Genomic DNA, 23,493 nt, shown 5'->3' with positions numbered 1-23,493 from the left:
TTTGGTCATGGTCTTCTGTCACAGCAACAGAAACCCTAACTAGGACAGGATTCAAAGTCTTCTGACTTCCACGGCACTGCACTCATATGGACATACCTATACAGAGATCAAACATACACTCATAATTACAAATAAAATAAAATCTTAAGGAAAAAGAACTTCATGAGATACCACCTCACGCCAGTTTGCATGTCTACTGTCAAAAAACAAAGAAAAAGATAATAAATGTTCCTGAAAACTATGCTGTGATCCCATTCCTGGAGAAATGAAGTCAGCACACAAAAGAGACCAAGGGATATCTGCCTGGGTCCATGTCAGTGTCTGTCTGTCTGTGACCTGCCACCTCCCTCCCCAAGTTTCACTGTGATCAGGGAAACGATCCAAGAGCACAAAGCTTCAGGGCTGGCTACATAGAAATTCCTTTGCAAAGTAGCAAAGCACTGTGACCTTTACAATAAGAATGAATTCTATTGGCTGATAAACAGAGTTCAGAGCTAGGGTCTAGAGCAGCAGAAAGTTCTCAACCTGTGGGTCCTAATCCCTTTGCGGGATGGATATTAGCTATCCAGCATATTCGATATTTACATTATAATTCATAACACTATCAAATTATGGTTATAAAGTAGCAACAAAAATAATTTAGTTTGGGGGTCACCACTACATAAAGAACTGTATTAAAGGGTCACAGCATTAGGCACGTTGAGAACAAGTGAGCTAGAGGAACCATCAGTGATGAGCAAAAGGATAGATTCTATTTGTGGAGAATGCAAAGTACATAGGGTCTCTTTCAAAGGAATCTGTTCTATTCCCTGAGAGTCAAAACTCATGATACTGGGGGACACGGTGCGAGGCTAGCTAACATTAGAATAGCAAAGGGTCATTATGCTGATTGAAAACCTATCATTCAGGCTTTCCAGGTGACTAAGCATCATTACTTCCTTCCACTGAAGAAAAGAGGTCTGTGTGATTGACAATCATGGTTTCCCTGATGCTTATAAGTTGTGTTTCCTATATCTGCAAGCCTAGGTTTGCAAGGTCACTTCTCATACCAGCTAAGATATAGAAGCCGTCTAGGTGCCCATCACCAGATGAGTATGTCACACACAATGGAGATGGAGGGCTATTCTACCCTAAAGAATAAAAATCTGTCATTGAATTGTAGGACATGACATCATGGAAAAAAAGCCACACAGGAAAAATAGTCATTGTATGTCCATGCCATATGTAGAAACAATCAAACATAAAGTAACCCAAGAGGAAACAGGAATACCTCAGAACAGGAAAGGAAGTAGAGAGCTAGACAGAACATGATGATAAGAAGAAGGAATAGACATGATCCATACATAATTATGCATATATGGAAATGTCTTGGTGAATCCCAGGAATGTGTACAATTAGTATTTGCTAATAAGTGAAGCAAGCAATAGTAATGAAAGATAGTCTATTGTATTTTTTTTCACAACACTGATGACTTGTTTTGGTTTGCTGAAACAAGGTCTCATGGATCCCAGGCTAGCCGCAAACTCACTATAAGGCAAAGGACAACCCTGGCTCCTGATTTTCCTGCCTCTCCAAGTCCAGGGATTGTGGGTGTCCACTACTGCACCTGGCTCACAGCTCTGGTTTTTCAGTCTGAGCCCAAGAAGCCCAAGGATTAAGAGCATCCAACCTTGGCTGACCACAGGAATCATGTAACCAGATGTTCCTGGGCGTCCCCAAAAACTGACTCAGCAGGTGTGAGAAAGAGCACAGAAACTTGTATTTGCTTTTAATGCAAAAAGCAAAAATTCCAAGGAATCTACAGTGCCCCAGGGTGCAGCTGCTTTATTTGCCACAAGCACAGGAGTGGGCGGAAGTTTGGAAACCTCAATCCTATACCAGTTCCACCCTGCTCCCCAGTGAATACTGCATCCAAGACTTGCAGGATGCTGCCTCTTGGCATTCTGAATTTCTACACTAATGGGGAATTTTCCTTTGAGATTTGTAGGTGCACTCTAGGCCAACACTGAGCTGAGATCTGCCTTTGCGTATCAGAACTCTCTCAGAGCAGGTGGGTTGGTTTTTAAAAGTGGATTATTTGAAAACTAAAATATCCCCCAAATCTTAACGTCGCGTTAGAAATAAAAAACAGGGCCCTCATACTTCTCCATCCTGCAAGTCAGTTTTTATCTCTAGCCAGATGGAGAATGAGAAGGTTCTCATCCATCAAATTTCAACCTTATCAGGTTTTGCTGTGAGCAAGCTTGTCAAAGTGCTCCGTGGTTACTTTTAAATATACAAAGGCAATTTCTTCAAAATCTTAATGAGGTATAGGCATTCAGTGACACAAGGACAATTTCCAGAATCTGCATGAGATGTGGTTGTAGCCTGGACAGCACAGAGTTTCACTGAGCCCTGTGCAAGCAGTCAAGGGAGGAGAGCAGTGTGGTGCTGGGCCTCCTACCCCACTGCACTTTATGAAGTTGCATTCACGTCCTCTTTCTGCAAGAGTTCATTTGAACAACAAATGCAATGTGAACAATAAAAGACAGAAGGAAGGAAGGATGCAGAGATGGCTCAGTGGTAAGAACTCTTACTGGTCTTCCAGAGGACATGAGTTCAGTTCCTAACACTGACATCAGGCAGCTCCCAGCCACCTGTAAGTCCAATTCCAGGAGATCCAACACACTCTTATGATCTCCATCTCTATGGATACCCACATGCCTGGCATTTACACATATGCATAATATAAAAATAACAAGGACTGAGAGATGCCATAGCAATTAAGAGTGTCTGTTCTTCCACAGGACGCAGGTTCAAAACCCAGCACCCAAAGAACAGTTTGTACCTGTCTGTAACTCCTGTTCAAGAAAATCCAATGCCCTCCTCTGGCCTCTGTAGACACCCAGCATGCCGTTGGTGCACATGTAGGCAAAACACCCATACACATAAAAATAAATAATAACAAGAACAAAAAAATATTGAAAAAAATCAATAGAAGCTGCTGTAACGAGACAGTCCTGCACAGACGGCACACATGAAATTTAGCACATGGGAATTGAAGGCAAGGAGGTCAGATTTTCTGGGTTATTTTTGTGTACACAGTGAGGTCAAGGTCCACTATGGCTACACAAGACACTGTCTTTAAAAAAATAATTAAAAAGAGAAAAAGAAAAAGACCTCTCTGGAGAATGGACAAAGAAGCCAGGGCTTACACTGAGAAGATATTAGGGCATGACTAGGACAGCACAGACATGCTGCACGTCTCTAATCACACCTAGGGGTACACAGGAACAAACTTGCCCCTCTTTAGCCCCACTCAGGCTTCCCAGGTGCCAGGTTCATTGCCACCTCCACCCTGGAGCAGGTATCTTCTCTTCCCTCTACCAGGAATGCATCTCTGCCTCTCCCACCCCAGCACCAGGAGCTCTGATCTCCTCTGTGAAGCCTCCTCCCCTCTTCCCCATAGCTCCCTTAGCACAGAGGCTGAGCTCCTTTGGGAGATCTGGTCTACCCCACTGTCAGCACTGAGTGTACTTACTGTACTCAGTTCTATCTGCACCTCCATCGCAGCTCTCCACAGAAGCCATCAGAGAGTGTCTGACTTGACTCTGCCTGCTGTGCCAAGGGCCCAGAACAGTAGAGTGATGAAATAAGTAGTGGTGACAAAGTCTCCTTGTTGGTGGCCCATGGAGACCACAGCTATGCCACCAGGAAACAAAAAGGTCAGCATTTTAAAGCAGCCTTTACAGTAGCCTTGGGCAAGAGCTACTAGCATGCCCAAGCCCCTCTACCCAAGGGCCTTCTGGCCCCTTTCTCTAAGGGGTCAGTCGGCTGGAAAGGAAAAGACAAGCACGCTTATCGGAGCAGAGGTTGCTGTTGATCAAGAAAGATTGAAATGTGTAGCTTGGCTAACTGGAAAAGCGTGAACCACATTTAGCACTGTCCAAGGGACTCCAGTGGACAGTCCAGACTCCATTTGTCACTCTCACATACAATATTTCATTACTCATTTCTTTACTGCTAAAATACACAGGACTGATGCCATTTTAGAAGGGCGTGAATTTGTCTAGAAAAGCTAAGTTAGTTAAGGCTTAGAGGTTAAATGTCCTGAAGGAAACTCAGCTCCAACCTAAACCCAGTGTTGTTGTCCACTTCAAAGACACATGCTAAAACTGCTCCATTTTTCTACTTAGTGACCGCTATGACACAGCAGACATCATGGAAGGATGGAGTCCAGTGAATCCCTCATTCTCTCACAAAAATCAGGGATTTTAAACTTCTGTTATTTATTATTATGGTGTGTGTGTGTGTGTGTGTGTGTGTGTGTGTGTGTTGATGCAAGTGTGTGGAGGTTGGAGGAAAATGTAAGAGTCATTTCTTTCCTTCCACATACATGTGAGTTCTGGGAGTAAAACTAGGATGTCAGGCTTGTACAGAAAGTTCTTTCACCCTTTGACCCATCCCACCAGACACTGGGATTTGCAAGGACACACCATTCTGTGTACTTCATTTAAAGAGCACACTATGCTACAATAATATCAAGTCAAAACATTCCACATCTGAGTCAAAACAAAAACAAAAACAAAAAAATATCCAAAAAACCAAAGGGAGATTTTGAGTTTGGTTTAAAAAAAAAATATCCCTTCTCGGACCTATGATCCTATGCCTAACTAACCACCTACCAGCCTGAGATACTATTGTCTGTAGAAGGAACAGCGGGCTGCATCCCACCACCCAGCTCCTGCATGGCTAGCCTTATGCCCAAAATAACAACACACAAATTGTATTCTTTTAAACACTGCCTGGCCCATTAGTTTCAGACTCTTATTGGCTAATTCTCACATCTTGATTAACCTATTTCTATTAATCTGTGTAGTACCGCGAGGTGGTGGCTTACCAGGAAAGATCTTAATCTGCATCCATCTTGGAGAGGAGAGCTATAGCATATGTCTCACTTCCCTTCTTCCCAGCATTCTGTTCTGTTTACTCCACCTACCTAATTTTCTGTCCTATCAAATGGCCAAGGCAGTTTCTTTATTAACCAATGAAAGTAACACATAGACAGATGACTCTCCTCCATCATTTCCCCTTTTTCTGTTTAAACAAAAAAGGCTTTCACTTTAACATAGTAAAATTACATATAACAAAAGTTATCAAGTAAGAATTACAGTTACAATATTTATATCTATTTTATCTTTTATCATAACAATGAAAAACTATAACTAACCATTCTTCAACTCCATCAAAGACTCCAGAAGGATATAATATTACCTAAGCAAACAAGAAATAACCAACTTCCAAAACTCTAGAAATGACAGAGACATCTCACTGCCTGGACAGTCACCCAAAGTTCCTCTGTACCATTGGGGCATCCATCTTCAGCCTACAGGCCCACAGTATACAGAGACTCCCATAAAGCAGGAAATTTCAAAGACAGTTCAGTCACTTTCTGCTGTGTCCTGCAGAATGTCTCGCAGACTCTTTCACGAATCAGGAACCCCGAAAAACCATCTCCCCTTTAGGCAAGTTCAGCAGTCCTCTTTCTGCAGGTTCTCTGTGTCCAGTTTATGCAACAGTCCAGGCAAGAGCAGTTTCTTGCCCAAATGGCTATCAAACTCCATAAGGTGCCTCTTCGATGCCCATCTTCTTCTTGAAGTAAATTGGTGCTGCCAGGAGCAGACGTGTCTCATTGTCATGAAAAGCCCTAAGTCATTAAAACATTTAAAATGCCATATTCTGTAGTCTTTGAAAGATGTGAAGAATGCCTATTTAACTGATATATATCTCTGTTTATCTAGAAAATCTAACTAACATGACTACAAGCTTGACTATTATTGATGATTATCCATTAACAATCTATATTTCCTAATTATACATTATATTTTTAAATGAACTACAAAATCACAATACCTTAGTCAATATCAGAAATACATATACATATAACAAAATTGACCTTAAAATCCATACCAATGCAAATTATTCATATCTATATCATAATTGTCTAGTGTCCATGTACTGACTGAGACTTACAAAATGTACGAAATGTCATCCCAATTTCATTTGGGGCGATCCATCAATGAGTACCATGAGACTTAGAAAGGTTCAGGCTAAACTACCTCAAAATTAAATCTATTCCTCACAGAGCACACAGGATTGGGCCAGTTTGCTGATGGTAACAACTTGAATTAGAGTTTTGGCCTGTAGCCAGCAAATGCATCCCACAGAGCTAGGTGCCCAGGTACCGAAGTCCTCACTTGTCAGGGCAGCAGATGACAGGTCCCCTGACAAATGTAAGCACTGTGTGACAGTCTAGGGATTACAGCTCAACTACAGTCCAACAAAAAAACTGACTTGCTCTTGTCCTCTCCTGTTGTCTCTCTCTCTCTCTCTCTCTCTCTCTCTCTCTCTCTCTTTCTCTGTCTCTCTCTCACACACACAGAGTCTTAAGTCTCTGTGCCAAAGAAGGCCTCTAAGTCAGAGAGAAAAGAACATGAAGGCCCAAGTCACAAGGCCTATAGAGGTCTCTTTAACTGTTCCAGTCAGGATGCTGAACCGGGAGTATTTGCTCCTGGTCCCTTATAACTGTATTCTGAATTTGCTTCAAGGGATATGGTTCCCTCTGGTGGCAATGTGGCATCTAACAGGATACAGAGGAACTGTCTGCCACCCTCAATTTTAGCCTCTCACATTGTAAGATCCCCACAGTAAAATTAAAGCTGGTATTTACTAAAGCCTAACAACAGTGCCTGCACATTGCAAGCACTCAATAAATGTGTAAGGAATAAACAAAACTATAAATTATAGCGTGTGCTAAGTCAACTGGCACATGATCTGTAATCAAGGCAATTTAAACCAACATGACAGCTGACCCTCACGGGCCAAGTCCTCATGTGCTAGCACAGTCAGGCACAGCGAGTCCACTGGTCTCTGATCCAAACTGCTCACGGCAAAGGCATTGTCTCCCCATACACAATGAGCCAGGAAATGAATGCTCCTGGTATGGCAAAGGATGGTTTGATCATATCTGAGAGAGCGCTAGTTGGCATTCTATCAGAATTCAGAGAATGTCACACAAACTAAGTCTGTGTGGACTTTAAGTTGGGGCTCTTCTAAAAACAAGGCTGCAGGATTTCCAACTGATTTTCAAGTTCTTGTCCAAGAGAACAGAACAATGAGAAACAGCTAGACCCTGTCCCAAGAACTGAAAACCTCAACACTTACAAGCTCACTGGCTAGAACGACATCGATCTTGTCTGAACAGAACTGCTGTGATTGAATGGACTATTGCTCAAGACCTGTAACTGTTCTTTCTACAGAACACCACCTGATACAATCCTTCCCTTGGGCCCCAGTGCCAGCTAAAGCTAGTCTTTTTTCTTAAAATGTTCATCTTCCAATCACTGGAGACCTTGTACCTGAATTCCCTTATTGCTCATGCTGCTAGGAACTGCCAGGCAAACCTTAAGTCCTCCTCTTCAGCCCTACAAAGGACACCACAATATGCTTACCATATTCACTATGGTTTAAAAATCATTGCCATCTTTTCCTTTAAGAGCCTAATGCCTTTATACCTAAGAGCCTATATACCTAAACTCATTTAATTGTATAACTTTCTATAAAGTACCACGTGTTTGAAAAACACAAAAGAACAAATTACTTTTTTAAGTTCAGATAACCAGAACGCTGCAGGCTGATTTCCTTGAGAACACATTATTCTGATCTATAGAAAGTAGAGAATATAAAAACCTTCCTTTCTGTGAACTGTGTCATGTTCCTAGTTTGTCAGCATATAACATAGTATCTTAGGCAAAGTTTTGAAATTAGAGACCAGATCCATGTCACCTAAATTATGAGGCTCAGATAATCTGTAAATGAGCATCACCATTCTCTTGGCCCAAACATGTGTTTTGGCCACATATGATGAGGTCAGCTGCTGTAAAAGCTGCAGGTACCATATACAGCTAGGGATGATGCCTGCTTGTTGTCATCACTCCTGATAACAGTTTCCATTATAAAAGATAATTTGAAGACTGAACTAAATGCAGACAGAGAAATAGGCCTGGACTTAAGAACATTTTCCTTTCCAATACCCTTTTCCTGCTTGTGGAGCACAGGAAAACTTGAGCATGTGCAGGAGAGATGTAACTGGATTTGAGTGTCCTCATGGTAAGGCTTGACTGTACAAGACCAGCCTAGAATAACATATAGGGCACTAAGATCTGCAAAAATTAAGTGCCAAAACTCAATCATCTACTCAACAAAGGGGTTCTCAAAATAAGAAAAACCATATGACCCAGATATACTCCTCTCAAGTACACCCCAAAGGATTCAAAGTCAACATACCACAAAAATCCCTGCATATCCATGTTTATGTATGATTCACAACCCCCAAGAAATAGAACTAGCCTGAATGACCATCAAATAAATTGATAAAGAAAACCTGGCATATATTCTGTGGGTGTTTGAGACATGCCCCACGTATTTTATCACTTGGTCCCCAGCTAGAGGCACTATTTGGTGGTACTTTGGGGGAAGTTACAGAACCTTTAAGAGGCAGAGCCTTGCTAGAGGAACACCATGGGTCCTGAGGTTGTATAGCCTTGCTCTACTTCCTTTTCTCTCTCACTGCTTCTTGTATATGGATGGGGAATGTGATCAGCCAGCTTCCTGCTCCCGCCACCACAGTTTCCCTAACTGTTGTCATGCCTTTCCTGTAACAATGGACTCTATCCCTTTGGGACCCTAAGTCAAAATAAGCCCCTTCTACTCTAAGTTGATTTTCATCTTGTTATTTTATCACAGCAACAGAAAGGTAACTAAAACATAAACACAGTGGAATTCTATATAGTTTTAAAGAGAAATGAAACTGTGATATTTTCAAGGAAAGAAATGGAATTAGACAAAGTAAGCCAGACTCAAAAATGCAAATACAATGAGGTCAGGGATGAGGCTCCATTGGTAGAATGCTTGCCTATTCTCCTGCCACATAAACCAGACAACTCATTTTCCTCAGGAACCTTCTACAATTTGCAAGCGACTTCCTTCCTCTGTGTTCCTGTAGCGGTGTGTTTCTACCTCTACTCTGGAAGCATGTCCATGCCTAGTAATGAGGGCTTATACAAGGAATTCAATGATACTGAAACTGGAGTCAATTTCTCTTCTTTTTGAGGGCATAAATAGAAGTCACTGAGAGGCCTAGGTTTTGTTTCTGTCAATACAAAGCAATGCCAGCAGCAGCTGTCAAGTGGGAGGCATTCTGAATAATTAAAGAACCTACTTAACAGCAACAAGCTGATAAGATATGCATGGCTATGTTTCCACCTGTGTTTTTATCCTAGCACCATGAAGCAAAATAACTACCTCAGCATGTTCCCCCATGATCGAGTGTAAAACACCCTTCAGACAGAGACACAGTTAGAATCCTAGACTATAACCAAGAGTTACGAAGAGATGGCAATGGGGTGAAATACGTTAGCAAAAATAACAAAACTGCCCAGACCAGCATGCCAGAGACATGTACACAATAATGCATAAAAGCAGTCACAATGAGATGCCAGGAAGCTGTGTTTCCCAAGCCAGCTCAATCAAGGTGAGGACTTAGGAAAACAGCTGTTGTCTTGGTCTTCCCAGAGTCTTACAACACTATATTCTCTGGGCACCTGCTTCCTACAAAAACATGTGAGACTGCCAATGATGGCATACATGTACATACACATATCCATACACCTACCAACAGAAACAGTACATGACCCAAGCTGGGAACCTCACAACCTGACTGTTCCGCAGGACTGAAGGGAAGACAGCACAGCAGTACATTATGTGTCCTCCCTTGTCTGGAATTAACAGAAAAGCAAGGACTTCAGAAATCATGCTAAGTATTCCCAACAGCATCCAAAATATAGAAAACATAACTTCTATCAGAATACAACAAACTGGCCTACTGCAATATCTCTGGTGGCAGCACACAATGGGACACCTTCTGGACTCAAGACAACCTGGCACAGAAAACATTTGTACTGTGTCATCTAATACCCACACTTCTCACAGTTTCTCCTAGGTGTTTTGTGAGAAAATGTCTGCATGCTCAGAGATGTTCACTGTGGCATTAGTTACACAGTCAAAATGCCCAACCCTAGGAGAAAATTAAGTTCTCACTTGAAGGCTATCAGTAAGAATCGCCATGGCCATTCTGTGTCCTACACAACATGGAAGGTGCCAAGGCAATGTGAGTGACCCAAAATCACAGGGCAGTGACCAACCTGTGACTGGATGGAGAGGTCAGGTACACTGAGGTTGAAAGTAGTGTTGACAAGAGAAAGGAATGGGAGACATGTAGCTGATGGCTTCTTCTCTAACGCTCCATGACTGCTCTCTGAACGTTTGCTGAAATAGTCACTACAACATGCAAAGATGTGCATTTCACTCCTCAGTGTTGACACAAGCATGGCAACTGTGAATCCCAGCATCTGTGCTAACAGCCAGTGGTACCTGTGGGCTCTCCCCCAAGCCTTAGCTATCTATGATAACTGCCCATTCCAGACTCTGGAAAGGTGAGTCAGAGCACAGAATCCACGACCATTCGGGCTCAGACTCAGTCCTGCCTGATGTACCAAGGCTATGCGTGTATACATGACTTTCAGGAGGGATTCAATTAAACCATGCTTAGTACTTAAGTTTAGATAGAATTGAAATTTAATAGTGTAGCAAATTTAGGAAGAATTTTTAGATGCTAATACTCAGTGCTGAATAGAGCACAGTCTTAAAACAGGTCCAAGCCAGTATAATTTGTCTGGAGAAGAGTTTGATGTCTATAAAGTAGTCTTTAAATGTTGGTAGGTTTTGACTCAGGAATTAAACCTATGTCATTGGCTAAATACTCACACACAGGGGTAGGAGTGTTTGCTGAAGCACAGGTTACAAAGTGAAAATACCCAATGCTTTGAAATAAGTGTCCAGTTAAGACAACTGAAGAGCAAACAAACGATTAAATACACAGACACAAAAAATATCTCTCTGAAAAACATTCACACCCAACAGCATAGCACGAGTGAGTAATGGATGAAAAAGCAGGACACAAGCTATTGTCAACCTGATGGCAATAGTGAGAGAGAAGGGTGAATGAGAGTGTCAAGCTGGGTCATTGCCACTAAGGAGATAAGAGAAACCCTTAGAGCTTACAGATTTTCTTAAGTTTTCTGTTCAGCACTCCCCTTCCTATGAGCAGAAACCATCACAGGACCCAGTCTTGATGCAACCCCCATCATGTCAGGAGGGTGGGAGGCACTCACAAGGATGGTGTGAGCCCGTTTGCTCCCCTCTTGGTGGGCTTGCTCCAGGTCCCTCTCTAGTCTCAGTTTCTCCTTCTTCAGGTCACTCAACTCCTGGGTGATCACTTTAACATTCCCAAGCAGTCTCTGGTTCTCAGCGCTCTTTGTGAGGTTTTCTGAGTGCAGCTCGGTCAACAGGGCTTCCTTTTCTGCCAGGGCAGCCTCATAATCCTCAGACCCCTAGGAGAGAGAGGGCAAAGGGTTTTCACATGTCATAAACAAACCTATAAGACCTCCTGGTTTTACAACAAAAAACCTAACAGCATCCAGTATCCAAAGCCCAAGGAATACAGGACAAAGCTTAGGTTGTGATTTTGTTAGGAAAGGAGAAAAGCCCGTGGTGCTGGTGGAGGTGGTGGTGGTGGTGGTGGTGGTGGTGGTGGTGGTGGAGGAAAAGAAACACAAACTGTTAACAAAACTGACTTCAATGCAGTGGGAATAAGTTGGCTTTTCTGCTTCTCTGTATTTTTTAATGCTTTAAGGTAACTAAACATGTTTCTTTCATAGTGGTTTAAAAAAAGATTTAATTAAGTAACTTTTAAGGAGTAGAAAAGGGGTTTGGAGTGCAGTTCAGTGGTAAAGCACTTGCCTAGTATATGTGAAGCCCTGGGTTTAGGCCCCAATATCACAATCAGCCAATAAATAACAAATAGAAAACAAAGAAAACATGACAAGCAGTGGTGGATCCTAGCACCAGCAATGGCCTCCTTTGCTAGTACGGCTTGCACCCAGACTTATCTGCTCAAAAGGAGTCATTGGTCAGCACCGCAGGCAAAGTCCACTTTGAAAGACTCTAATATCATCAGAGCTCAAGGGCTAAATGTAACAAGTCTTTATTTCATTAATATACAATTCACCTGAGAAAATATTTACATAAAATATAAAAATGAACAAAGTGTTCTAAACCACTAACAATAAAAAGAATGAATCGAAAAGTTCTACATTACAAAGTAAGATTGTTTAAATGGGATTATCTGGTGCTATTCAGCTTGTTTTGAAATGACACTCATCCTTAATTAACACTTTAAGCATCAGCTAAGCAGCCGGGTGGTGGTGGCGCACACCTTTAATCCTAGCATTCTGGAGGCAGATCTCTGTGAGTCTGAGGTCAGCCTGGTCTACAAGAGCTGGTTCCAGGACAGTTAGGGCTGTTACACAAAGAGACCCTGTCTTGAAAAATGAAAACAAACAAACAAACAAAATAAAAACCAGTTAAGCACCTAGGAGCCTGGAATATATGAGGGAATGGAGATTAACCATGCGCCTCTGCATAGTATAAGTGAGCCTATATGTATCCCAGTGATTCCTTCCTCAGATCTACTCTGTGAAGAATCAAAAGAGGAGAGCCTATATTCAGTTATTCCTTACAGAATTACAAAAGTAATTGATAACAAGCAACCTAATGGGGCTGGAGAGATGGCTCAGTGGTTAAGAGCATTGCCTATTCTTCCAAAGGTCCTGAGTTCAATTCCCAGCAACCACATGGTGGCTCACAACCATCTGTAATGGGGTCTGGTGCCCTCTTCTGGCCTGCAGGCAGACACACAGACAGAATATTGTATACATAATAAATAAATAAATATTAAAAAAAAACAAGCAACCTAATGAGCAGCAGTTCAAAACTGCCAAAACTATATAGCATACATCAAAACATATGGATACACCTATGTCAGTGTGAAGTGAAAACAGCAGCCAACGCATAAATCACTTAAAAATAAGTCTACGCATAGAAGGAAATCTAGGTACTTGGTGACGTGGCTTGAGTCATACTCAGATTATACATTTTACATTCTTTCTAGTTTCCTAAAAACTTGGTTTTATGAAGTCTATGTAATATTTTCAATAGGAAAAAAATCGCCATGTAACTAACTCTAGCTGGACTGGAACAAGTTATGCAGAACAGATTGACCTCGAATTCAAAAAGATCCACCTGCATCTGCCTCCCAAATGCTGTACACAGGTCAAAAGTAAACTTATTTAATAAGTCTGTCCTTCCAATTAGACCAAGCGAGGCTCAAAAACAATGATACTTGTGTTGTCAGTCACAACTCAGACTGAAGTTAAGGCCCCAGACTCAGGAAATCTATTTCTGCCTGACACTAATCACCTCTTAGCTATTCAGGTGGTCAACACACTTGCTCAGCAAGTACACTCCAGCCACAGTTAACCTAGGGTCTTAGGAGCTGTGCCCCTACCAGGTTCCCTAAAGCCCAGGCATCTGACCCCATGTTCTAACTGAAATTCAGGACATAGGAACCTGAAATGAGAATGAACACCATCTGTTCCACAATAACTTTTTGGAATCTTCTGGTTTAGTTTCCTTTGAAATTAAATATAAAGAAGCAGAAGACTGGGATATGAGAGCAAATTGGTATTAATGTTGATGGTGGTGTTTAAATAAACTCAAGAAGCAAAGGCCAACAATGTCTGCAAAATGCTCATCGTCAACAAGGAGTTAAACCATGACCACGAGTAAATGAAGCTCAGGGCTGCTAAGTGACTAGTCTATCACCACACTGCCCGTAATTAAATCTGGAATTCAAATGATTCCCAGCCTGTGTTCTTCTCTGGCACAGCACCATATGCCCTCACCAGTGAAGACTCTAATTAACACCAGTAAAGTGGCAAGAATAAAAACAAGAAGACTAAATTTAAAGAGGAAGCTAGAGAAGGGCATCAGTTAGTGGACTGTTAAACAGTTATTGTTCACAGTTACCAAGTGGTGGAAGTTCTGCAGGATTATTGCATGAACAATGACGGCAAAACCTCCTTAAATATCCGACCTCAAAGAACTCAAATGCACACATTCGACTCATTTCATAGAAATGCTTTCCATGCTAAATTTTCCTTAAACGGACCCCTGAAAAACTTCCCTAGCAGGCTCTTTTACCTTTTCCTGAATGAAGCCCAAATGGCAAATATTTGGCCCAATTACATGTGGCTAAAGGTCAAATGTAAAACTAGTCAAATTATTTTGCTCAGTATAAAAGAATTTACACGCCCTGGACCAGTTTTAGCTATATGGCTTAGGAGATATTACCTTGGAAGACTGAATAAGGGGATGCAGAAACATATTATGTGAGTTGACAATTATTTCAATAAGAAAATTACAAAATCTGAGGAAATCCACACTATGCTGCCATGGCAAGAATGTTAAAGAAAAGATTATAGAAGAAATATTTAATGGCCCAGTACAAATCTGTAATCCCAGATACTCAAGAGGTCAAGGCAGGAGGATCACTTGAGCCCAGGAGTTTGGGACGAGCCTGGGCATGGTGGTTTGAATGACGATGACCCCCAAAGGCTCACTGGTAGTAGCATTAATAGGAGGCATGGCCCTGTTGGAATAGGTGTGGCCTTGTTGAAGAAAGTGTGTCATGGGGCGGGTTTGAGGTCTCACATGCTCAAGTCAGGCCCAGTATAGCTTTATCTCTTCCTGCTGCCTATCTGTCCAGATGTAGAGCTCTCAGCTCCTCTAGCACCATGTCTGCCTGCATGCCACCACGCTACTGCCATGATAATAACAGATGAAACCTCTGACCTATAGGCCAACACCAATTAAATATTTTCCATTATAAAAGCTATTGTGGTCATGGTGTCTCTTCACAGCAATGCTTACCATTACTAAGACACTGAGTAACATATGGGAATCCCAATCTCTTTTTTAAAAAAAAAATAGAGAAAGAAGCTGGGGAGATGTTTCTGTTAGTAAAGTGTTTGCTCTGCAGGCACGAGAACCAGAATTCAATCCCAGCACCCACATAAAAACTAGAAGCAGTTTTGCACAGCTGTAAGCCCAGAACTAGAAAGGTAGAGACAAAGGATCCCTGGGGCTTACTGGCCAACCTAGTTATATATATGACCTCCATTTCAACAAGAGACCCTGCTTCAAATAAAAAGATGGAGAGAGACAGAGGATGTTGACCTCTGGCCTCCAAGTATAACCACATACATATATGCACGCACGCACACACACACACACACACACACAATTTTGTTTAACTTTTTAAAGTTTTTGTGTGTGTATGTGCATATATGCATGTATGTGAAGGTATCAACAGTGAACATACTTAGAGTTGAGTTTGCTGATAACTGTTGTGGAATAATTTTTGTACAGTGAAAATATATCACTCTGATTGATTTAATAAAAAGGTGAAAGGCCAATAGCTAGGCAGGATTTCCAGGCAGAGAGGATTCTGGGAAGAAGGCAGAGACACCAGGGATGCAGAGGAAGCAGGATGGTCACTTAAAGAGATGAGGTAATAAAGCCACAAGGCAGAAAGTAAATTAATAGAAATGGGTTAATTTAAGTTATAAGAGCTGGTTAGGAAAAAGTCTAAGCTATCGGCCAAGCTTTCACAATTAATAAATGGTAAGTCTCCTTGTCAATACTGGGGAGTTGAAGGTCCCGATGAAAAACTTCAAATACAGGTAATTTCTATTTCTTTCTTTCTACTACTTTAAGTATACCTTCAATAAGTGTTTCTACTTTTACAACTGGAGGAAAATGCCATTTCCTATCCATAAATAACTTTGAATGGGTATGAGGAGAACCAGCCAGCCCACACTGTAATCTGCACACAGTCACACCTGTAATCTGAAGTTGAGTCTGTGCATCTGTACCTTGGCAGCCACTCTAAGAATTTAAATATCACCTGCTGCTGCTTCATTGTCAAGTTTGATGTCAAATCAACCCTATGACTTTTGTCTTTTTTCTTTTTAAGAGGCATTTTATTTTTAATTATGTATATTATATATGTCTGGAGGAGTCATTTATCCACAGAGACCAGAAGAGGGTTTCAAATCTCTTTGGAGCTAGAATTACAGGTACTTATAAGCTGTCCTTTCTGGGTGTAGAAAACCAAACTCATGCCTTCTGGAAGAACTGCAGGTATTCTTAGCTTCTGAGTTATCTCTCCAGCCCCCATAATGGCTTTTAAACTGAGGCTGCAATTAGTTGAAATCACAACACACCTCAATATGTCCTTTTACATGAAAGATACACACTTAAAAGTCAGTGCAACAAGCCAGGTGGTGGTGGTGCACACCTTTAATCCCAGCACTCGGGAGGCAGAGGCAGGCAGATCTCTGTGAGTTTGAGGCCAGCCTGGTCTACACGAGAGCTAGTTCCAGGACAAAATGCTACGGAGAAACCCTGTCTCGAAAAAAAAAAAAAAAGTCAGTGCAACACTGAAGCTACATAGACCTCAAATGAAGCACTGGTACAAACATGCAGTGCTTACTCACGGGTAATCAGACCAGGATAAAGGACATGCTTTGCAAACAGGCTGCCACTCTAGTCCTGTCCTCCAAACGCTCGGAAGGTCAAAAGCATACCAATTTGGGTGAAGCATCAAGAGATGTCTTTAGACTTGCCAACCTGATACACAACATACAGAGCTTCAGCAATACCTGATCTCTGTGTACTACAGACAAGGATCCAGCCCGTGCTGCTATTGAGAGACCTCACCCTGCATGCACTGCATTTTGACCAGGAGCAAGGGTCAGTAAATTACTAAATGCATGCAGTATGCCTGAGTAACAGTCAAGTTTACAAGGTTGTTTTTTTTTCCCTTTAAGCCCCAATATAACAAGGAAAAGTAAACTAGAGCTCATAAGGACTGGACTTTGGCTATCAACTCCTACCATTTTTTTTTAAGCAACTGAAAATAGTGATGGTTTTCCAAAGAATTTGGTTTTTAAAACTTGTTATTTTCTAAGAAGGGGGGAATGGTATAAAATGTAAGCTCAGCTCAGTTTCATCATCTGCTGTTAAAACAGTAGAAACAGCAAGTCTGAGATCCCAAAAGCAGAGCTCTGTCTATGCTGCAAGCATCCATGATTTAAACCAAATTACTGCAATTATTCTTTCTGTGAGCCAAAGTTCTGCAACAGATAAGGCAGGATGTATGAATCTTGGAAATCAAATAGCCCTAAAGCGGATAGAACATCTACCCGACCACCAGAAGCACCCCGGTGTGGGGTGGGAGGAGTTTAAGCAAGGATGGACTTAACCCGATGATGAAACCTCACTGATTCCATATCAGTAATAGGCTTACATACATTGTATAGGCAAACTAGAAACATGGGAGAAAAATACTGAAATAATTAAAAACATGAAACTAAAATTTGGAAAAGAGAGGGATTATCATGAAGATGGTGGGAGGCAATCTTGATGCACAACAAAGAGATCAAAGGCAAGGCATCAAAGTCTGGACCACAAGTTCAAAAAGCAGCAAGAAGAAAGGCAGCCAGAGAGGAGAAGCAAATAACTCTAGGCTGTGGAGTGCCAGGAGCCCTGCGGTCAAATTCCGGCCTTGCCACGCACCAGTGTGGTGACCCCGAGAAGGTCACATTTCTAAACCTGAAGTTCAATCAAACAAGGACATAACAGTGTTTACTTCAAATGTTACACAGATAAAGGGGATAATCTTCAGACAACATGTAGCAGGGTTGGGCACAAAGTATGTGTTCAAAGAGCTGTTATTAGTTCTAACTGCTGAATTTAAACCCTGACTCTACCACCTGTTAGCTGTGTGACACTGAGTAGGTTGTATACCCTTAGCGAGCCTCAAAAACCTCACAAATACAAGGATACAATAACTATTTCCTCAAGAACTTTGAAAATAAAATGAGATATGTTATCTATAAGTAAAGTCAGCACTCCCAAATACCAGAGTGGCTACCACCACCACCACCACCACACTGAAAGGCCAGAAAAGCTCCCAAAATCAGTGGAAGACCAACCTTTAATTAGATTCAACTAATTCTATCACTAAAGATCACTGATGGCTCCCCTATTAAACTCTCCTAGTTTCCCTTCAGTTGCAAAGTTAAGGCCTCTCTTGGAATGAGGAGCTGAGAGAGTGACTTACACTAATGAAAACTCTTACCTGGAATTTTGTGGCCTGTGTTATCAAGGGAGCCTCCCCAGGTTTGGTGAGAGCAGCAGTGAGCTCTTTGATTTCGGAGTTAAGTTCTTCAACCTAGAAAACAAAAAATGTCCGCCACATACATAGCTCCCCCAACCTTAACACAAGCTCTGAGGGACATTTCTGGTTTTGCCATTTTATAATTGGGCGGCTTACCCTCTGTTCTTTTTTTTTTAAACATGCTGATCCCAGTTCCCCCTCCCTCCCATCCTGTTCCACCCACCTTCCCCTTCCCCCACCCCCATCTGTTCCTCTGAGACTGTAAGGCCTCCCAAGGGGAGTCAAACTCTGTCACATCACCATGTCATTGAGGCAGGACCAAGGCCCTCCCCTCGTGTCTAGGCTGAGTAAGGTTTCTCAGAGCATTCATTGGGAATTGCTCCTGGTCCCACTGCCAGTGGCCCCAAAAACTGCCCAAGCCACACACTGCCACCTGCTGGGGAGGGAGGGGCTAGATCAGTCAAACTAAAAGAAATCAAAAGAGATGACGAAGGCTTATTGCCCTCTGAGACTCAATCCCTCACCTGTTGCCATGGTCTACATAAAGTCAGAGTATGTCCCTAAGTGTTGATGAATCAGAAATCTGATCCACAATGTGGCAATGTTAGGAGGTGGGCCTTCAGGAAGTGAATAATAGTGAGAGGTCCTTGGGTACTTGGAACATGCTCCTGGAAGGTTCTAGAGGAGCCCAATCTCAGGCTTCATCTGATAACATGACCTCCCCTCTTGCCTGCCTTTCTGTTATCTGTCACTAGACCTTCATCAAAGGTTGAACACATCAGACAGTGTGATCTTGAACTATGAGCATCAGAAAAAAAATGAGTGAAATGAACCTCTTTATAAAGTTACCTTGCCTCTGATATTTCATCTAGTAAAGAAAAACAGACTAATACATGATGAACACCACTCATCACTATGGTGTTATTTGAGCTAAATGAGGTACTGTACATTGGGGCTAAAATAACAAGCATTACTATTATCACTGCCTACTCATATGGCTTATCCAATAACTGTGTGGTTTCTCCCAAAATTTCTCAACTTCTCTACTCTGGGATGTGCCATGAACTCTGACCACGATACCTTGGAACTGCTCTACAACACACACTGATGGTGTCTACTCCAGCTGGGCCCCCGTGCTGGAATCATAGCTCCTAAGGTCAAAGGCCAAATTGCAACTGCAGCTGACACTGCACTCCCTCAGCTTCTCAGCACCAGTTTTCTACTTCTGTAACCATTCCTGCTGTCCCCTCTGAGTATGCCTGTCCCATCCCTGACCTCATAATATTCCTTATATTCTCATCCTTGGCTTGTTTGTTTGCTTGCTTGCTTGTTTGCTTCCTTCCTTCCTAGTCTATGCTTTCCCAAGATATAGTGGTCAACTCTCAGAATTTTAATTCATGAATAAATACAAGTGATTCCTAAGTCAATTGCACTGGGCCAAGCTATCCCTCTGTCCCCATGCTTCAGGCTTGTACTGCTCTCTGCCTCCAAACCAGGATGATGTCTACATCCCTGGAGGCCAATGCTCCTGTCAATGACATGCTCTACTCTCTATGCTCTGAACCACAGCAGTGTCACCACACCTGGGTCACTTCAGATAGACATCTACAGTCACCTTGACTGCTCCTCTCTTAACCATTAAATCCAACCACCAGATTTTCCAAAATTATTTCTATTTTTTAATTATTCCTAATCTTATTTCTTGAATACAGTCCTCTTCCTCCATCTTAGTTGCTATGACCTGTGTTCTAATAAGATTTTCTTGGTTCTTGCCTGAGCGACTCACATTTAATTCCATTCTCTGTCTCATGAAATCATTCTTCAAATACAGCCAGATGCTTCTCCAAGGTAAAAATGTGATCACCCTTTCTGCTATTGAGCCATGTACCCCCCCCCAAACAGTTGATATGATTAGTCCCCACCACTCCTGGGACCTTTGCAACACATCCAGCATCTACAGTCTCATTTAAATGGTGCACTTCATTCCCTGGGAACCCCAGACCATTTCTGGTGTCACACACCAGACTTTGCCATTGTTCTCTCCAAACTGGCCTCCCATCTGCATCTCTTCCTTGGCCTTCTCACCATTTAGGACACTCAGCTCAGGAACTTCTCCTCTAAGCAGCACCCCCTCCCTATATCCACCCTAATCAGGACCAGGTATACTCCCCTCTGCCTCCCCATCACCTTCACTTCTCTCAGTTCCAACACCCATCACTCTGACTTGCCAATCACACAGGAGAAGAGCTGGGTCTCTTTGGTGAGTGAGGACCTTAGTTAATCATGGAGATCCAAAGACTTCATTGACTACCAAGTGACAAGAAAAGAGCCTTCAGCCACCACCTTGGATCACAAAGGCAACAAAGCTTTTTGCTTCCCAGCCACAGTCTTGTTTCCCAAATCGCTTCATGTCCAATTGCAGTTATCCTTCAGAAGAGTCAGTCTGTAATCTCCTTCAGGGCAGTCACTAACTAGCCACGTGCCTGGGTAAGACTTAAGTGAGCCTCTGGAAATACAGCTGAAGTTTAAACCCTTGGTTGTTGATTTCCATTAAATTCAGAAGCAGTTCCTTAAGCAACTTCTGTCCTAGTCAGCAACTGCAACCCCACAGGTACCAATAGTGTTTAAGCCCCAGTGGCCTTAGCCAGGCAGGAATTCTGTCCTCTCAGGCACCAGCACTGTCCCAGCTGCTAAAGGGAACTTTATCGAGGTCTCTGTCCCTCTGTAGAACCAGGATTCAAAGGCTGAGGTAAAATTCTGCTTGCTCAGAGAGGCTGAGTAGCAGGTAGCTAACCTCTTCTAGCTTGCGGCTCCCACAAAACAGGACATCAGCCTGCTCAACCCCTACCTAATGCCCTAACTTCACATGGTTCCTCCTTACCACTTCCTGTCAGCTAGTTGCTGACTCAGTCTCTGGACCCCAGGTTAATTTTATTTAATCACACAAATGTGGCATCTTTGCATCATTAAACAAATACTCCACAGTATCAACAAATGTAACACATCTTAAACTAATATTCCACAACACTTGGCGTCGACGGAAGAAATGCTAAACAGCTCACCATTGCTTTCTTCACTGATTACATGTTGAAATTATTATGTTCATATACTATTAAAATCAACTTACATGTTTGCACCTTTGTCAATGTGGCTTACTAAAATCTTTATAAAATATGTCTTATTCATATTTAGTTACTGACAGCAAAGACTACAATCTGCCACAACCCCAACTGACTGAAAAATTCACTTCCTTTACTGTCGTAGCACTTACAAACTTTCTATCTAAAGCTAAAACTTCAGGAGAAGACAGGCAAGCCACAGAAACGAAAAAAGAAAAAACCCACATCACTCCTCAGACATACCTCTTTTTCCTTTGATTTTAATGCTGTGGTTAGGCCCTGAATGGCTTTATCCCTCTTTAAGCTATTTTTCTTCTCTGTAGCAATTTCTATTTCCTTCTCTCTCAGGTCCTTCTGAAGTGCCTAAATTAGATTAGAAAAAGATTCACGAAGTTGATGTGTTCCAACCAAAATGCACTGTAAATATATCTTTAAGAGCACACTCAAATGCAGTTATTCTATCTTATTCCTGTCAACCTGTGATTAATGTTTTCTAGTCGAGCCAAAAGCTGTGGCATCAGCTCCCAGTTACTGTGTTACTGCTCACGGCAACAGGGCCGGGTAAAGGGAAGGGGATCTGATCGTTTGAGAAGCTGACAGCTATTCCTATGGGAAGGACTCCAGTGCCTTCTAAAATCTGAATATAGTCATATCAGAGTCTTCGAGACTGCACCAGGTTATTTGGAGGAAATAACAGATCATTAATTTCATTCCTTAATGCTACAAAAGCTGGCAGAGAGTTTGGTTTGATGGGGACTGAGCCCTGCATTTATAGTCTGAGTTCACGTCTTAAGAAAATCACTGCTGCCTCCCTCCTGGGCTGCTGTGAGGATCAGATGAGATAATAGATGTGAAAGTACTTTCTAAGCTGGCAGGCACTGTACAAATTGCAGCTGTTGTGACTAAGGGCCCTTGGAGCCCAGCTGCTGAATCAAACAGGCAGATTCCTCCCTCCAGATATGGGATCATGAGCAAGTGACTTCACCTTTCTGAGCCTCAGCTACTACATCTACAACATGGGAATGAGAGTCATGGCGAGGACAGAGGAACTACCTCTACTGTGCTGGATGCATCACAGGCGCTCAGTGGCATCTGATCAATGGTAGCTCTTGTCACAAAGAATTATCTGTTGCACTCAGAATAAATGAGAAGCAAGAGGAGAAAAAGTCTTCAGAACAGTCTTAAAATGAATCAACATACCTGGATCTTCTCTTCCCAGTGATGTCTCTCCTTCTGCCATTCCCTCTGTGCAGCCTAGGAAAAGGTATTCATGAGTGAGCAGAAAGAGGCGGTCCACCGAAGGCTTTCCCACAGCCATCTGAGTGAGCACCTCACAACTCACTCCCCCAGTGCTGCACACCTCATTAACACAGGTGTGCCCTCCTTCGTAGTCCAACGTGGTTTGAGGGAGGAAAAGTGTGCAGCAGCTGCCCACAGTTTGACTGTGAGTCTCACAGAGTAAACAGGTGCTTCAGGAGAAAAGGTAAAGGGTCCACTAGAAAACAGCCTGGGAACTGAAGTGGCAACCCCATTCCAAATGAAAACTAACTGATGAGGCTAAAGAATCTGCTCCTGTCACAAGGACAAGGACCCTGCTTTATAGAGAAATCATGACCTTTCTGGAGCTTCCAGAACATACCCTGATGTGGACAGACCATGCAGCCGACTTCCTCCACCCAAGGGGAATGGAAGGTCAACACAGCTTCCCCTGGAAACCACAAGAGCAAGAGGAGTCCAGGAGATTTGGGCCCAGGTCTGACAGCCCACTTCTTAGAACCTGGAGAGATGACTGGTCTAAGGCTGGTCCTAACTCAGGCAGGAGATCACAATCTCTACTTGGTCAAAGGGCTGGGAGGCCTGAGCAGGGCAGGATACTGAACATCTCATATGATGCCAGGCCCAGAACCAGTCCCCTTCCCACACAGACTCTGATGTTTCACACCAAATATGGATGACAAGCCAGCCTCTAACAACAAAGGAAAACAGGACATGAACAATGCACCACAGGTTCACACTAAGAAAGCCCTAAGGATGAAAAAGAAGCCCCAAGGTGACAGCAAATTAACACATGGTAAAACACAGATGCACAAGTTAAAGACACATGAACAAAGGCAGCCCCGAACAAAGGGGGAT

General features: G+C 42.5%; 1 protein-coding gene across 4 annotated transcripts in view; it reads right to left on the bottom strand.

Moving 5' to 3' along the window:
- Positions 1-23,493, bottom strand: part of Cdk5rap2 (CDK5 regulatory subunit associated protein 2) — a 191,490-nt gene that overhangs the window by 114,865 nt on the left and 53,132 nt on the right. For all 4 annotated transcript variants that reach the window (XM_041632521.1, XM_041632522.1, XM_041632523.1 and 1 more), the window contains 4 exons: positions 22,561-22,614; positions 21,604-21,723; positions 18,203-18,295; positions 11,271-11,489 (listed from right to left, as the gene is read on the bottom strand). In XM_041632521.1, the coding sequence (XP_041488455.1) occupies positions 11,271-11,489; positions 18,203-18,295; positions 21,604-21,723; positions 22,561-22,614 (486 nt within the window). The remainder of the gene's footprint in view (positions 1-11,270; positions 11,490-18,202; positions 18,296-21,603; positions 21,724-22,560; positions 22,615-23,493) is intronic.

Source organism: Microtus oregoni, unplaced genomic scaffold (assembly GCF_018167655.1).
Source record: "Microtus oregoni isolate MIOR12 unplaced genomic scaffold, Mior012 000041F_ref0000270, whole genome shotgun sequence".
Classification (NCBI taxonomy): Eukaryota; Metazoa; Chordata; class Mammalia; order Rodentia; family Cricetidae; genus Microtus; species Microtus oregoni.
The sequence above is the reverse complement of the archived record's forward strand: the minus strand, read 5'-3'. Positions and strand labels throughout refer to the sequence as shown.